The following is a 17,143-nucleotide window of genomic DNA, read 5'->3' as shown; positions in this document are numbered from 1 at the left end:
TAAATGCTCGGTCCCTCTCTAAAAACAAGCATCACATCTACAACCTTCTCAACGATGCAAAACCAGACATACTATTCATAACTGAATCATGGTTGGGAGAAGATATGGCTCCAGTCCTGCATGAAGCCATTCCTCTAGGCTATCAAATAATCACCCAAAATCGTAAAGCCAAAAAAGGAAGTGGTCTAGCTGTTGTATTCAGGCAAACAATACATATCACTAAAATTGACAACATCTCCATAAAGAATTGTGAGGCTCTTCTAACAAGATGCAATCCTACACAGTCTTCCTCCTGTAACTTCCTGTTCCTTTACAGACCTCCATCTAGCAAGGCAACATTCCCAGACGAACTTCTAGACACAATTTCAAACCTGATAACAATACACTCCAACTTTTACGTTCTGGGTGACCTTAACATTTGGTTTGATAAACCCAATATGACCCATCCAAAAACTATAATCACCAGCCTAGACGCATTGAACCTGCATCAGATTGTTCACAATCCGACACACACCGCTGGACATATCCTAGATGTCATTTTTCCTAATACTGAATAGTTACCTTTCAAACTATAACTCCAGTCACATGGTCAGACCACCACTTGCTTGCCTTCCAACATAAAACAACGCTAAGCAACTCACCTAAATCTACCTTACATCCATCCACCTATCGGCCGTGGAACAAACTCAATTTGGAACACTTGGAAACACAACTAACATCCAGTACAAATCTGGAAAGCATAAAATTTGTTCGAAATCTATATGAGTGCCTACAGGGAGCTTTTGACATCCTGATACCACTCAAAACCACACAACAGAAAAAAAGCGCCTTGGAGAAACATAGAAATAAAAGACATAAAACAACAAATTAGAAAGCTGCAACGTACCTGGCTAAAAAAAAACGCCAAACAAGACAAACTTCACCTACAGAAAATTAACAGATTATACAAGCCTGCTATCAAAAAAGCTAAGAAAAGGTACTATTCAGACAGAATTCAAAACGCTAAATGTGCAAATAAAAAATTCTATAAAATACTCAATGAATTTCGCAAACCTAATCGCCTAGAAGGAACTCATCCTGTTACTCAAGATTTCACAGACTAACTGGCAAATCATTACACGGACAAAGCAGACACATTGGAATCGTACTTAAAACAGAAACAAAGCACCAGGACTAACCCTTGTACAAAACAACAATCCAAGAATGTTCTAATCAAGCCTCTCTGTTCCTTCTAACACATCTCACACGGTGAATTTATGGACCTGGTAAAAGCAAGCAGGCCTGCCGGCAGCCCTTCTCACCCCTGTCCGCTACAAACTTTCAAGACAATTCTTTTAACAACCTCTGCTGCCACTCCAGTAAGAAGAATCAGCAACGATTCCTTAACTACTGGAATATTTCCAGAAGAACTCAAAAAGTCAAACATACGACCTTTACTGAAGAAAACAAACTTGAACCCGCTGAGCCCGGACAACTACAGACCCATTACAAATGGACCGTTCCTGGGCAAACTGATAGAAAGAGCAGCGTTCGCCCAGATGTCACAATTCTTTGAAGAGAATGACATACTTTCAGACTTCCAAACGGGATTCCGTAGGGGAAGAGGCACTGAATCTGCCCTCCTTGCCATCTGGGATGAACTAAAGAATACAGTTGACCGCAACGGGTTTGCTGCGCAACTCCTCTTGGACCTCTCAGCTGCCTTTGACACGGTTGACCATGACACTCTGAAACAAAGACTCTATGAAGTCGGCATAGAGGAAACTGCTTTAGACTGGATAGCGTCCTACCTTCGAAACTAAACTAATGTCATCCATACCCCACCTTTCTCGTCCAAACCATACTCCACAAAAGCAGGGGTCCCTCAAGGTTCTATCATCTCGCACATGCTTTTCAACAGCTACATGAAGTCATTACCAGTACTGATCAATAAATTTCAGCTCACGTGCTATAACTATGCAGATGACAATTAAATACTCCTTCAACTGGAATGCCCCAAAGACATTGGAAAATCACCAATTTTCAGCTGTCTCAGAGCCGTGGATCAGTGGATGAACTGGAGCCTTCTCAAATTGAATGCTTCAAAAACTGAAATACTCACGTGTGGCGATTGGAAACATTACAACCCGCTTGCCGCATGGCCTGATGAACTGGGATCACTGCCTAAAGTATCAAAGGAAGTAGGAAACCTCGGAATGACCATGGACTCCAAGCTGTCAATGAATGCCCAAGTGGATAAACTAGCAAGATCAAGCTTTGCTACTATAAAAACGCTGCAACGAATTTTCCCTCATTTGGTATTTCCACACAAGGTCCAAGCTACCATCTCCCTTGTTCTGTCCAAACTCGATTACGCCAATAGCCTCTACCACGGATCACCTTTAACGACAATGAAAAGATTACAATAGTTTCAGAACTCGGCTGCCAGACTACTCTTGCATATCAAACCGTGAGACCACATCTCCCCTGCCTTGAAAGCCCTGCATTGGTTACCGGTTGCCAGAAGATCCACGTTCAAGCTGCTTTGTATCACCCACAAAGCAATACATGGAATGAGACCGCTCTTCATCAGGAATAAAATCACCAAACACATTCAACAAAGGAACCTCCGCTCTAAAAGAGCAATCCCACCATACAAGAAAAAAACCATGGGTGGCACATCCTTCTCTGTACAAGCAGCCAAACTTTGGAACTCTTTACCCCCCAACATAAGGTCCACGGACAACCACCTTATCTTCAGAAAACTACTCAAGATTTGGCGCTTCCCCACATAAGCACCATATGCAAGCAGAATTTTACAGCATATCCCTCTGTATACAAGCATTTTTTTCACTATAGATATGTACCTATCTTTGTTTATTACTTTGCATAAATATGTAAAATAATTATGTTGTTGAGAAAAAAATAATAATAATAAATAAATAAAACTCATCTTTGGTCTACATGTACATACTTCCATTGTGCATCTATGTTACCTTCCATGTACTTGGATCTGTGTGTCTTACTTTTCTCCTGAAAAAGTATACCAATGCACTACCCTATTTCTCATCCTGTGCCTCTATCAATATATTTAATCTACATATACTTACCTCCTTTAAGTATCTATATACTTTCAATGTAATTATGGATCTATATATTCATCACTTTCTTCTAATTTAGCATTTCCAATGCACTACCCTATTTCTCAGCCTATACTTCGCTCAATATATCTTCTAGCCCAACCTTCCGACTCATCTCAAACTTCTTCTACTACTCCTTCCAATGCACTACCCTATCTCTCATTCTATACATCTAACAATACATCCCCTACATCCACTCTCTCATTTATCCCAAACCCCATACCACTACTAGGATTGCCAAAATAACCCTTTCTAGACTCTCTCCTACTCTACCCCTCCTTGCATCATCTGACACCTCTTTTACTATACCGATCCCCTAAAACAAACCTTTCTAAACTCTTTCCTCTGAGTCCTCCCCTCCAAAACTACTCATCCAAAAGCCTCCTCCTTTTGCTAAGACATGGAAAAAAATCTTTCACTCTTCTATCCCTCCACTATCCTTTTCAATCGAAATTAACAGACTAACATGTTCACTTCTCAAATGTCATAATAAACAATACTAAAACACTACCCAAATACCTGAATACCATATCCACTACTCAAATTACTTCATTTTTTTTTACTATACTAATTTTCAACAGTAATCCTTTATGGGTTCTGGAGTGGCGTGCTACTCACCAGAAAAGCGATTCAACACCAATCAGGGGTAACAAATGCTATATGAATGAAAATCTTTCTTTCCCTTTTATCCCTCCGCTATCCTTCTCACTCCAAGTGACTGACTAATATCCACCACTGAAATTACTTCATATTTCACCATATTAATTCACCACTAATCCTTTGTAGGCTTCCTGAATAGCGTGCGTCAACAAGCACTATATAAATACAAACCTTTAACATCCTCTATCCTTCTGCTATCATTCAAGATCCAAATAACTGACTAACCTACCCACCACTTAAAATGTTCTTGCATGTTTCACTATACTAATTCAACACTAATCCTCTATGGGTCCCGGAGTAGCGTGCTACTCGCTGAAAAAGCGATTCGACGCCTCTTCACGGGTAGTAAGCGCTATATAAATGCAATTACAATACAATAAAATACAAATGATCTCAAACAAAACGCTGAATTGGAAGATCGAAACAGGAGAGGAAACGTACGCATCTTCGGCGTTCCGGAGAATTCAGAGAAAGATGAGGGATCTTGCGTAGCCTTCCTTGAGGCCTGGATGCCGATAATCACGGGGATTACATTCCAACGCGGCCTGGAGCTTGACAGAGCACATAGAATACCAACTTTCAATGTCCAAGGGAGGAAAGGTCCTCGGCCCTTGATCTGTAAACCACTCCGCTACCAACACGTTGAGGCCATCTTTCAGTTCGCTAGGAAAAATCATCACGTCACCTGGGATGGTCATCGTATAATTCTCCCTCAAGACTATTCTAAAGAGACCGTTGAGATGAGAAAAGGTTTCCTTCATCTGAGGGATAAATTGAAGGCGAAAGACATCCAATTTTCTTTTGCAGGTCCATAGAAATTTTAAATCATCGAAAATGGCAGACTACATTTCTTCTCAAACCCTCAAGACCTGGCACGCCATCAAGAAGATTCTCCCTCACAGAGTATGGACTTGTCTAGCGGTTCATCCAACAAGCGGAAAACGGAGATCCAGGACTCTTCTATTACCTGAACTGCCAAGTCAAGAGTGCTCCACTGGTATTGTTGTATCCTTCTCTATCATGGCTTCCTTCTAGCCAGTTTGCTTTCCACGTTATCTCCTGCTAACAAAAAAGTTGCCTATAGCCGTGCCGGCTTTACTCCGCTACATGTCCCTATGTGGGACAATTTGCTAGAACACGCTGGGTTCTGGCGTTCTGTAATTATGTAGTACCAATACAGTTACCATTGTTTACTAAGTTCGAAATTGTCCAAGCCCTATTAAGGGGTAAAATGTCTCAGTTGCTTATAGTCACCTATGTTCTTTTTATAAGTTACCACATTTAAGATGTGATGAAGTTCTTGTCCCATAACTCTCCTGTAGAGACACTGTTCCATTTAGTCTCTCTGTGTTGCTTTTAGACAGTGCTGAAGTCGCAGCTCCTGTCTACGAGTTTTCCGGGGAGAGGGGGGTGGGTGGGGAGGGATGGGAGGGATGAGGGGAGTAAGGGAGGAGAAGGTAGGGGGGAGGGAGAGAACGGGGGTTGGGGGTAAATGTAGTTTTGGCTGTTTTCTTTCTGTTTGTTTGTCATTTCCTATATTTTGCTGACAGTACCTCATTTGTAGTATCACACATGTTATACACTGAGTGCAGGCTCCGGTTCAATCATCACACGTGTCCCTGTCTGAAGAAAAACCCACAAGCAACTAGTCCCGTGCCATATTGCGGATACCACTGCAATGTGTTGCGTTCAAAGTCACCGACTTCCCGACTATACATACATATTGTTATGCCACTCACTCTCATATCGATCGCTACCCTTTACATGGCTCAGACTAAAAACCGGACAGAAAATCTCAATATTGTTTCTCTGAACGTCAAGGGCCTCAACCATCCAGTGAAACGTAGAAAAGTCTTTGAATATTTAGCAAAATCGAAAGGTGGCGTCATCCTACTCCAAGAGACAAAACTCTCAGAGGAGGATATTGGGTTCATAAAACTTAACTGGGTCTCGCATACTCTATGTTCCTCGGCCATCCATAAGAAAAGGGGGGTGATCAACCTAATCTCAAAGAATTCAAACATCTCCATTGCCTCACACTCTCACAACACGGATAGTAGGCTATTAATTCCCCACTTGATGAGAAATGAGGACCATACACATGGTAAATATATATGGGTCTTATGCGGACGACCCAGACTTTTGGGACTCTGTCTCAACCTCTATTGAGAGCATACCACAAGACGAACTCCTGATAATAGGCGGCGACTTCAATCTCCCATTAGACCCTCTAATAGACCGCCAATCCAAATGCACATACCAACCATCCCGCTCTCATGAGTCGCTCAAACGTATGTGTTCCAAATTTAATCCAAGTGATTCCTGGCACCTCCTGATGGGGGAGATAACAAATTTTACTCTGCACCACATAATTCTTACTCCAGAATTGATTACATCCTGATCTCTAGCCCTTTCACTCGTCTTATAAATGAAACGGTCATAGCACCCAAGCTAGTTTCTGACCATTCCTGTATCAACACTAAACTCACAGGCTCTCACTCTATACTACCCCCAAAGGGCTGGCGCTTCAATGAGGAAATACTCTCAGACCCAGAGAACGAACGGCAAATAGAAAACGTGATTCAGGAATACATCAAACTAAATGATTCTCCAGATTGGAACACCTCCATCGTTTGGAATGCTCTCAAAGCTACAATTAGGGGCGTAATTACAGGCATTAGAACGCAGACCAACAAAAAATTGAACTCGGAACTTGACGCTCTTGAGAAAGAAATCTAGGCATTAAAAATCACCCACTCAGCTAACTTAGACAATACCTCCTCTCTAGACCACCTTGTTAAAAAGAAATACGAATACAACACAATTGTGAGTAGACGCGCCGTAGTATGGATCAATAAATTCAAAGCGCTCAAATTCTGTGAGGGAAATAGGGCAGGGAAGCTGCTTGCATCCTACCTCAAACAGACAGAAACAATATCATATCATCGATTAAAGACTCCACTAATTAGATCCATGCTAAACAAGACAAAATACTAGCCTCCTTCCGGGCCTTCTATGAAGACCTTTATAAAAACAAATTGACATTTGAGCCAGAAGCATGCACTAAATACCTAGGCGTGCTAAATCTCCTTAAACTCTCAGAAGTAGACAGCTCTACTCTAGGGTCCCCTTCACAGACAAAGAACTATCTTCCTCTATTAAATCTCTCAAAAGCAAAAAAGCCCCTGGCCCTGATGGCTATCGGCCAGCTTTTATAAAGCTTTCGATAAATCTCTTAGCCCCATCTTACTAAAATTATTTAACTCTATTGCTGTAAAAGGTTGTGTCTCTGAGTCAATGGGTGAAGCCACTATAATTGACCCCCTCCTAACAAAAAACTATCACCCTATGTCACTCATCAACCTGGATTGCAAAATCTATGCAAAAATCTTGACCAACAGACTCAATGCAATCCTTACTAAACTAATCAGCAAATCTCTAGTAGGGTTTCTCAAATACCGCATGTCCAATGATAACACCAGATTATTATGCCATGTCCTGGAGAAAGCCAAAATAACAGCAGCCCCCTCTGTGGCCATCACCCTGGACGCAGAAAAGGCGTTCGACAGGGTGTCTTGGTCCTTTTTAAAACACAATGTATGCGAGCTTTCAATTTGGGGAAGTCTTACATTGATATGGTAATGGCCCTATATTACTCTCCGTCCGCCCGGATCGCCATAAATGGCACCCTGTCGGACTCATTTCACTTAGAACAGGGTACCAGACAGGGATGCCCTCTCTCGCCTGCACTGTTTCTCCAGGCCCTCGAACCCTTCCTCACTGATATAAAACAAAATGATGACATTATGGGTGTATGCTTTGGTGATATGCGAGTGAAACTGGCCGCATGTTCGGGTGACATTCTGGTGGTTACAGAAAACCCAGAAACTTCCATCGAGGCTCTCAAGTCCACCATAGAGTGTTATTCTACCCACTCTGGATACAAATTGAACCGAGACAAATCAGAAGTTAAGCCCCTAAACATCTTTAGCACCAGAGACATGCTGGGCAATTCCGGACTCTCATGGCAAACCGGCTTCATTTAAGTACCTAGGTATTGAATTTGGCAGCACCCTTCTTGAGACCCTTCAGCACAACGAGTCCATCACGCTAGAAAAAATTTAATCACAATTAGACGGTTGGTCTTCCCGCTTCATAACATGGTGGGGGAGGGTCGAGACCATCAAAATGATGATCTCCCCTCTAGTAAATTATCTTATTACAATGCTACCTCTCACCTTGTCCCAGGACTTCCACCACAAATTGGACACTCTACTTTCTAAATTCCTATGGAAAGGGAAAAAGGCAAGGATTAGCATAAAAAAACTCCACTTAGATAAATCTTTAGGGGGGTCAACTTAGAGGATTTCAAAGTGTACCAAACGGCCTTCCTTGCCAAACAACGTTTTTATTGACTATCACCCCCTGCTGACTACACCCCTGTGTGGTTAGCCGTAGAGAAAGCTCTGTTTAGAAACCTAGCTCCTGCGACTGCCCTGACTGCTAACCTCAGCACGGCCACTTGCTCAAAATCCATCTTCCAGAATACAAAAATCGCTCTGCTGAAAATGGATAAACTCTTAGACATGAGTATACAGCGTTCTAACTGGGAATCGTTATGGTATAATCACGCATTAGTCTACAAAGGGAAGTCATTACACAATGAATTATGGATTAAAAAGACATCTATTTCCCACACCAATTGCTTGGCGACTCCTACCCCCTCTCCTTCAGGGAACTCCAATCCAAATACGCACTCGATTTGTTGGAGTTTTTGTAGCTTTTTGAGTATAAAGTCAGCGATCTCTAAAGCAAAACTATCCTCAAAGCCTCCCTCTCTCCCGAAATACCTATCTAAACTAAATAGGCTCAGCAACCAGGTTTTCTGGCTCGATAAACTACTACGCCTGCAACACTCTAACCCTTAATAAACAACTCTCACAGTTCTGGGAATCACATTCCTCTTTACCAATTTCAGACTTGGACTGGTCCAAAACCCGGGAGTCGACCACGAGACATACAAAAAAGCCCTACACTCTCCCAGACAAAGTTTTGGCTCATTCATAAAGCTTTTTGGACTCCGGCGCGCCTCTTCTCACACAACATTAGGGAAGATACAAACTACTGGAATTGCAAAGACAGAGACAGTGACTTAGAACATCTCTTATTCCAGTGTGCATGCGCAGTACCCTTTTGGGACAGAGTCTTCGATTTTCTCAATCAATCAATCAATGCATTTATAGAGAGCGCTACTCACCCGTGAGGGTCTCAAGGTGCTGGGGGTGGAAGGGGGGGTGCTGCTACTGCTCGAATAGCCAGGTCTTGGGGTGTTTCCTGAAGGTGAGGTGGTCCTGGGTCAGTCGTAGGTGTGCAGGGAGGGAGTTCCATGTTTTGGCTGCCAGGTAGGAGAACAATCTTCCTCCAGTGGTGGTTCTGCGAATCCATGGGACGGTGGCGAGGGCGACGCTGGCGGAGCGGAGCTGGCGGGTGGGAGTGTAGAACGAGAGGCGGTTGTTGAGGTATTCGGGGCCCATGTCGTGGAGCGCTTTGTGTGCGTGGGTGAGGAGCCTGAACGTGATCCTCTTGCTGACGGAGAGCCAGTGCAGGTTTCTCAGGTGGGCGGATATGTGGCTGTGGCGAGGGATGCCGAGGATGAGTCGTACGGAGGCGTTCTGTATGCGTATTAGTCGTTTCTGGGTGGTTCCTGCGTATAGGGCGTTTCCGTAGGCCAGTCGGCTGGTGACAAGGGCCTGTGTGACGGTCTTTCTGGTTTCGGTGGGGATCCACTTGAAGATTTTTTGGAGCATGCGCAGGGTGTTAAAGCAAGAGGATGAGACGGCGTTGACTTGCTTGGTCATTGAGAGGGAGGAGTGCAGGATGAATCCCAAGTTGCGAGCGTGGTCCGAGGGTGTCGGCGCGGAGCCCAGCGCCGTGGACCACCAGGAGTCGTCCCAGGCGGGTGAGGATTGTCCGAGGATGAGGACTTCCGTCTTGTCTGAGTACAGCTTCAGGCGGCTGAGCTTCATCCATTCTGCGACGTCTTTCATTCCTTCCTGGAGGTTGTTTTTGGCGGTGGCTGGGTCTTTGGTGAAAGAGTTGGGTGTCGTCGGCGTAGGAGATGAGGTTGATGTTGTGTTTGCGTGCGATGGTGGCGAGGGGGGGTCATGTAGATATTGAAGAGGGTTGGGCTGAGCGAGGAGCCTTGGGGGACGCCGCAGATGATCTTGGTGGCCGCTGAGCGGAAGGGAGGGAGGCGGACTCTCTGGGTTCTGCCGGAGAGAAACGAGGTGATCCAGTCCAGGGCCTTTCCTTGGATCCCAGTGTTGAAGAGGCGGGTTATTAGGGTGCGGTGGCATACGGTATCAAAGGCTGACGAGAGGTCCAGGAGGATGAGAGTGGTTGTTTCTCCGTTGTCCATCATGGTCCGGATGTCGTTGGTGGCTGCGATGAGGGCGATGAGGGCGGTCTCAGTGCTGTGGTTGGCTCGAAATCCGGACTGGGACGGGTCGAGCGAGTTGTTTGCCTCGAGGAATGCAGTCAGCTGTTTATTGACGGTCTTCTCGATGACTTTCGCCGGGAAGGGAAGAAGAAAAATGGGGCGGAAGTTTTTGAGGTCTTTGGGGTCTGCCGTGGGTTTCTTCAGAAGGGGGTTGATTTCTGCTTGCTTCCAGCTCTCAGGGAAGGTGGCTGACGTGAAGGAGTTGTTAATGACGTTCCGGAGGTGGGGTGCGATGATGATGTCGGCTTTGTTGAAGATATGATGGGGGCATGGGTCCGAGGGGGAGCCGGAGTGGATGGTGTTCATGACGTGGGTGGTGTCTTCAGTGCTGATGGGGGTCCAGGTGCTGCGGGTGGTGCTGGGGGTCGTTGGTTCTGTGACTGGAGGTGGAGTCTGGGGTCCGAAGCTGTTGTGTATATCTGTGATCTTGTGGTGGAAGAATGTGGCAAGGGAGTTGCAGAGGTCTTGTGAGGGTGTGATGTCGCTGTTGCTGGTGCTGGGGTTGGAGAGCTCTTTGACAATGCTGAAGAGTTCCTTGCTGTTGTGGGTGTTGTTGTCTAGCCGTTCTTTGAACGATGCCCTTTTGGGGGTGCGGATCAGCTGGTGGTGTTCGCGAGTGGCGTTCTTGAGGGCTGTCAGGTTTTCTGTTGTCGGTTCGTGGCGCCAGGTTTTCTCGAGGGTTCGGCAGGATTTTTTTGATTCTGTGAGGGCGTCTGTGAACCATGATGTTTTCCTGTTGCCGGTCTTGCATGGGGGGTTCTTCAGTGGGGCGAGGTCGTCGGTTCAGTAGGTGATCCACTGTGCGAGATTGTTGGCTGCTTCGTTGGTGTTCGCCGTGTCGGCTGGCGGGTTCCGGTTTAGTGATGAGAGGAGCTGGTCTGTGGTGATTTTGCTGCAGCATCTGCAGGGGATTTGTCGTGTGAAGTGGTGCGATGTATACTTTTCTCTCTAACGTCTTCTCATTCTCCCCCCCCCCCCCCCAGGGAGTTGTCCACCCTGGTATTCGGCTTTCTCAAAGCAGGTCGTCTTCTTAGACTTACTCCTCACTGCCGCAGTAAAGATCGTTCTCAATAACTGGAAGGACACACGCAAGGCCTCCTTCAACTGTTGGTGAAATTGGGTCACCAACCTAAGGGGTGCTGATAATATTTCACTTCAAAATTTGCTGTGGCGTCCTCCTCACAGACGAATGTGAGCCACTCTTGACAACTACTTTAGCGTACACAAACCACCTTGAGCCTCCTACCCTACACCTGTAATCCAGCTCAACACGGCCCTACATGAACTCTCTGAGCTCACTCAGCAAATCCAGCTACTCCAGCGGCTGAACTCATCTGTAGGGCACTGTACGGATACTACATTTGTACTGTATACGTTTGAGATTATATATTTTCTTTTTGTTAAACTCGTGCTTTTTTAATGATCTAATGTCTATTGCGCCCATTCATTCATTTTGCTTTGTTTCTGCTGTCACTGTTTATTCTTTTGCCTCCAAAATTGGTTCCTATATTTTCATAGTCTGTATATGTTTCTTTGCTTTTGGAAACACCCAATAAAAACTTTTGAAATAAAAAAAGGCACTTGCAAATAGATCATTTTAAAATAAATTGGTCTTAAACAACCTAGCCGCTACCACCCTAATGCAAAAGACTCTTTAGTAAGCAAACTCTCCTCTTCTGATACTCTGTCACATATATTCACTCACCTTTACCAAATAACTACTGCTGTCCTCCTCATGACAAAGAAAACAAAATCAGCCAAAAAGCGACATCAGAAACGGTTCTTCAAGCTGGTCACACCTTCCCACTTGCAAGACGGAATGTCATGGATGCTGTTAGGTTCCTCAATGGTCTACCAATGCAAGGGGTTCACTTCGGACAGGTGTATTCATATTCATGTAACAAATGCACACTACGTTTCTGAGGTACAAGTTCCATCAGCAAATAATGACGATACACAAGACAGTGATCCACGCAGGTTTCTGCTATATCTTCGCCCATTAGAACAGTCTGTTGGTAGATCTTCTGTCCAGAACAATTATCACGGAGAGTTCCACTAAGAAGTGGAACTCATGATAAACTAATTTGGAAATCACATAAGTGGAGAAAGTATGTGTGGGCAAACTACCTTATTGTGTGCTGTGATTCAAGTATATTATGTTCCGGGTCACATCACTGTTCAGTGGCACGTAGCACACAGAAATTAGGTTACTGCAGGGTGTTAGTGCATGCTGAAATAGGAGTCCCAGGATTGGGTGGCTGACCAAAGGGGACTGGCCAAGTGATGCAAGTACCAGTTTCAGGTGCATGAGAAAGGCTTGCACTTCTTATTACTATTTGCACCCACTCTGCGCATGTGTTGGGAAAAACATGTTTTGCTGCTCATTAAGCTGTACATGTTCTGCAAGTACACCTAGCACCATCCTTTAGGTCTATCCCTCGAACAATGAGCTCTCATTCATGCACACTAGACTGCACTCCCTGTTTCTCGGTCCTCCCCCACCCACGCACGCCGATCAAACCCGCACCCCCCCTCCCAGTGGTAACTTGAGTTACATTAACCTTCTTGGTAACAGCCTCCATTTTGTATTTTCAATAAGGAAACGGTGGCCTCCAACTAACACACAACGCAAGTACAGCAAAGAGGGCTGCAGAGCAAGGCTCTCTCAACACCAAGACCAGATGCAGAATAGGAGGCAGATAACTCCTCCATGTCCTACTGGTGCGTGCAAACATCCTACCAGGACGGATGAGGACCATGTAGGTAGACATACCTGGGGCCGAACAATGAGAAGTTGCCACGAAGACCTAGTCCCATTTGATACCCAAGAGGCAGGCCAAAAAGAGACTACAAGTCTTAGGCTAAAAGAAGCCGACGATTCTTTACAAAAGAACCAATTTTGTTGAAGACGCATAAGTAACTGACTTACGAGTCCACAAAAAATATCAATAGTAAGGGACCCTTTGGACTAGGTGTAAGGTCCTGAGGAAGCCCAGACCCTTATGGGCACTAGAGGCTGAAACATGCTGACTAATAACATGTGATATTGCGGATAGTTAACACGTCCAAAAAACATCACCACTTCACCTTTTAACCTTACCCCTGTATACTTCATCAATATTAAAGTTACTTTTGTAGATGCAGGATGTAATTTTTACACATCACCATATGGATACCACCAGTACTTTCCCTCAGAAGGGGGGGGGGTCGTACTCACCTAGGGAAGCAAGTACCTAAGTGCGAAACCCAATGAAGACGTTGCCCAATGATACACCATAGTGGTGATTACTTACACCACCATTGGCAGAGATTGGTTGAGTGTTTCGGGTCAAAACTGAAGAGACCTAGACCCCCAAAAAAATCAGTAGCGCTCACTCTCTTTTGATTATGGACGTTACTAGTGTGTAAGCAGAGTGAACCTATTTCTTGTCTCAAGTGGTGCAAGTACCAGTTTCATTTGATAGGCTTGCACTTCTTATCACCATGTTGCGCCCATTCTGCATGTGTTGGGAAATTAGGCTGTACTTGTTCTGAAAGTATACTTAGCACCATCCTTTAGGTCTATCCCTCATGCCAAGAGCTCTCATTTATGCACACAAGACTGCACTCCCTGTCCCTCAGTCCTCCTCCACCCCCGCACACCGCCCAACCCCCGCACACCGCCCCCCTCCCGGTGGTAACTTGAGCTCCCTTAACCTTCTTGGTAATAGCCTCCATTTTGTATTTTCAATGAGGAAAAGGTGGCCACCAACTAACACACAACGCAAGTACAGCAAATAGGGCTGCAGAGCAAGGCTCTCTCTTTCTATGTTTGTAAATTGTACAGTCAGTTGTCTCGAGAAATGTAGAGATGTAAGTTTAATGTAATTATGGTTTATATGTCTTGAGTATTCACTTTTTCTTGTACATATTTTATGCACCATTCAAAGTAACTGGCTAGTTTTCTAGCAAGTCCTGCACAGGGACAACAAGTCTTGGTGAAATCAAAAAATACGTTTGATGTGTATTCAGTTGCAACCCAGGGATAAATAAAAAATCCAACTGGTGAAAATAAGATTGGTATCAATGGTGTCAGAGGTATTCTGTTTTGAATACAGTTTTTAATACGAGCAAGGCTCTCTCAACACCAAGACCAGGTGCAGATAACTCCTCCATGTCCTACTGGAGCTTGCAAACATCTTTTCAACATGCAAAAGCCAAAACAATTGGCAGTGCCAATGCTCATTTACCAAGCAGGTGTAAGGCTTCTTCCAACTGCCTTTCTTTTTACTACCTTAATTATTTTAATGTAATCTACCTCTTCCCGCCTCCCAATATCAAAGCAATGAAAAACCAGTTACGGCGGTCGTTACATTTTTTACTTTTTCCAAATATGACAAAAGGTATAACTGTGTAAATACTCCAAGGCAGAGAAAACATACCTCAGAATCTTCTGGAAATATATTGTCAACCAGCCTCTTATAGCGTGGACGTAAAGCTCCGCAACAACCGCAGACACCTAAGATGGAGACAAAAATATATACTCAGAAAAACAGGGAGGTGATAAACAGTAAAGAAAGAGTTTATTGACCTCATAATCCTCATTTAACCAACAAAAGTTACATTAGATGTAAAGTCGACAAATAAAAATCATACTGAGTGAGAGGAGTGAGGGCAACAGGTACTACTAAAATAGACTGTTGGCACAGGCCATTCAGTTGCCTACTTTCGATTCCTCTATTAAGCGCCAAATTGCCAGAATACTTCTTTAACAAGCATTGGAACAGCCAAACGGCCTTGTTTTAAAGTGGTAACGCATGCAGCCTAAACGCAATAAATCCAGCAGACAGAGATGGCTATAGTTTAATGCAAGCTCTCAAGTGGAGGCAGGAGAATATACCCAAACAACCACTTGTATTAGGTGTGAGATGAACTCACTAGTAGGCGGAGCCAAGATGTGATTGACAAAGTCTCAAGGCAATGTCTGAAAGCTGCTGGGCGAAGAGAGCCAATGGTTGAAAGGGTTGGATTTAAATCCCACTCTAAGTATATTATAAGCAATAATCTACCTGCACTTTCGAAAACTAAACCTAAAAAGTAGTCTATGGGGAACTGTACACTCTTTGCCTCTTTGAATATGGCCAGACTTCCACTAGAACAATACCTACCTTTTTCACTTCACTCTGGTAGCAAATTTACGACAGCTGCCACTGTACATATATGAGTTATGGGATTTATTTACCACTTTGGTTAACAGCACAGATGGCGGCATCCACTCTTGTACATGAGGTTGCCTTAGACAAGATGATCGAATGTCTCTGCTTCTCGATTGACAATGTATTCACAGGATGTACCATCAAGATAAATTGTAGAACATAATGGTCAATGGGAGTTTAAAAAATGGTTTAGAAAGTAAAATGGTGGGCCTTCGCTTTCAGCAAAAAAAAGGAATGAGAAATGATTATGATGGCACAAGAAAATATGCCAGCAGCTAAATCAAGGGTATGTAATTAACTTAGCTGTCCCTTTAACAAATAAATCGTAGAACGAGAGATAAGGTAGATAATAATGAACAAGCGCTTTCAATGTCAACAGATCTGGCTTATAATTGAAAGTGCATCATTAGTCACTGATGAGTTTAGGCACATGAACTTAGAGTATTGTTGTTTTAATGTTCCATCATAGTCACCACGTTTAAAAACAACGTGTTCGCCCTTTTAGAATGATACACTACAGACAAGCCCATTCCAAGATGGCCGTCCAGTTTAGAAGGAGTGGACAGATAGAACCTAGAGCACTGCAGATGAAATCAGCGGCAAGTGAGCAACGAATTAGCATAGTCTGAAGAGCTGCAAGAAGCTCTAGAAAAAGAAGAAAGAGAAATGAAAGGGGACTTATTAAAGGAGAAACTCGCACCTGCCCTGGCACTGAAACGCACACATTTCATGCAGATGTATATATGGGACCAGGCAAAATGCAGTCGCTCACAGGGCAACAGAGTTGTCGGTTGAAGTGGGCTGACCCTCTGCGCCATGCTGTCATGGGTAGAAGCAAAATGTGAATGACTCTGAAACTGACCAGTAGCAGAAAAGAGCGCATCCAAAGCCCCTCTATGTGCAAGTCTTATATCCCCAGGGTTTGTCAAGGGGGTAATAAATACTAAAACCCCTGTCTACTATGGTGGTTTGTGGATTCCACATAACAAAACGCCCGTATACAGGCTTTTGCACAGTATAATAAAATCCACCCTGAACGGCTTATTGGCTTTTACACATGGGTTTCACCATAAATATTTAATGCCTGAAGCTTTCTTGTAAATTCTCAATAAACGGCTTAGACCTATAGCCTGGATTACTGGCTTGTCACCATAACTAATGTAGTCCTCCTCTACTGAGCACATGCGGTCCCACAAGTCAGTGTGCCATCCAAGCACTTCTTTCAGCAGAAGCACAAACCTCCTGTCCAATCAAGTGCTGTACTCAAAGCTATGATAAAGGTAGGCAGAGGCAAAGCCGCTCTCTCAACAGAACTTCTAAAACCTCTTTTTCTATTGATGACATAATTATAGTGAGCTGTCTGTAGTGGCGCTTACTAGTTGATGCACGTCACGTAATGACGTGACGTGCGGCGGCCATTTTAGGAGTGATGCGCGCGCGCAGCTCATTAGGAGGCGCGAGAGCATACACTCAACAGCGCCGGCTCGGCACTCTTCAGGAAGTTGTTAATGTGAATAAAGAAACGTTTAATAAGCAGTTTGAGTCAGCGATTTCATTGGTAAAGGAGATTCTACAGTGGCGACGAGGTCGGGAAGTGACCAGCAACTTTTAAAAAAAAAAACATCGGAAATAAAACGGACCCACCACGAGGGCACAGAGAGAGTTAGCAG

The 17,143-nt window shown here is 44.2% G+C and overlaps 1 protein-coding gene across 3 annotated transcripts in view; it reads right to left on the bottom strand.

Annotated features, from left to right (window-relative positions):
• The window catches only part of EFR3B (EFR3 homolog B), a 1,036,998-nt gene that overhangs the window by 743,552 nt on the left and 276,303 nt on the right, over positions 1 to 17,143 (bottom strand). For all 3 annotated transcript variants that reach the window (XM_086928032.1, XM_086928030.1, XM_086928031.1), the window contains exon 2: positions 14,700 to 14,776. In XM_086928032.1, coding sequence (XP_086784158.1) covers positions 14,700 to 14,776 — 77 coding nt within the window. The remainder of the gene's footprint in view (positions 1 to 14,699; positions 14,777 to 17,143) is intronic.

This window comes from Lissotriton vulgaris, chromosome 6 (genome assembly GCF_964263255.1).
Source record: "Lissotriton vulgaris chromosome 6, aLisVul1.2, whole genome shotgun sequence".
NCBI classification, from domain to species: domain Eukaryota; kingdom Metazoa; phylum Chordata; class Amphibia; order Caudata; family Salamandridae; genus Lissotriton; species Lissotriton vulgaris.
Note: the sequence above shows the minus strand (reverse complement) of the source record. Positions and strands in the feature narration are given on the sequence as shown.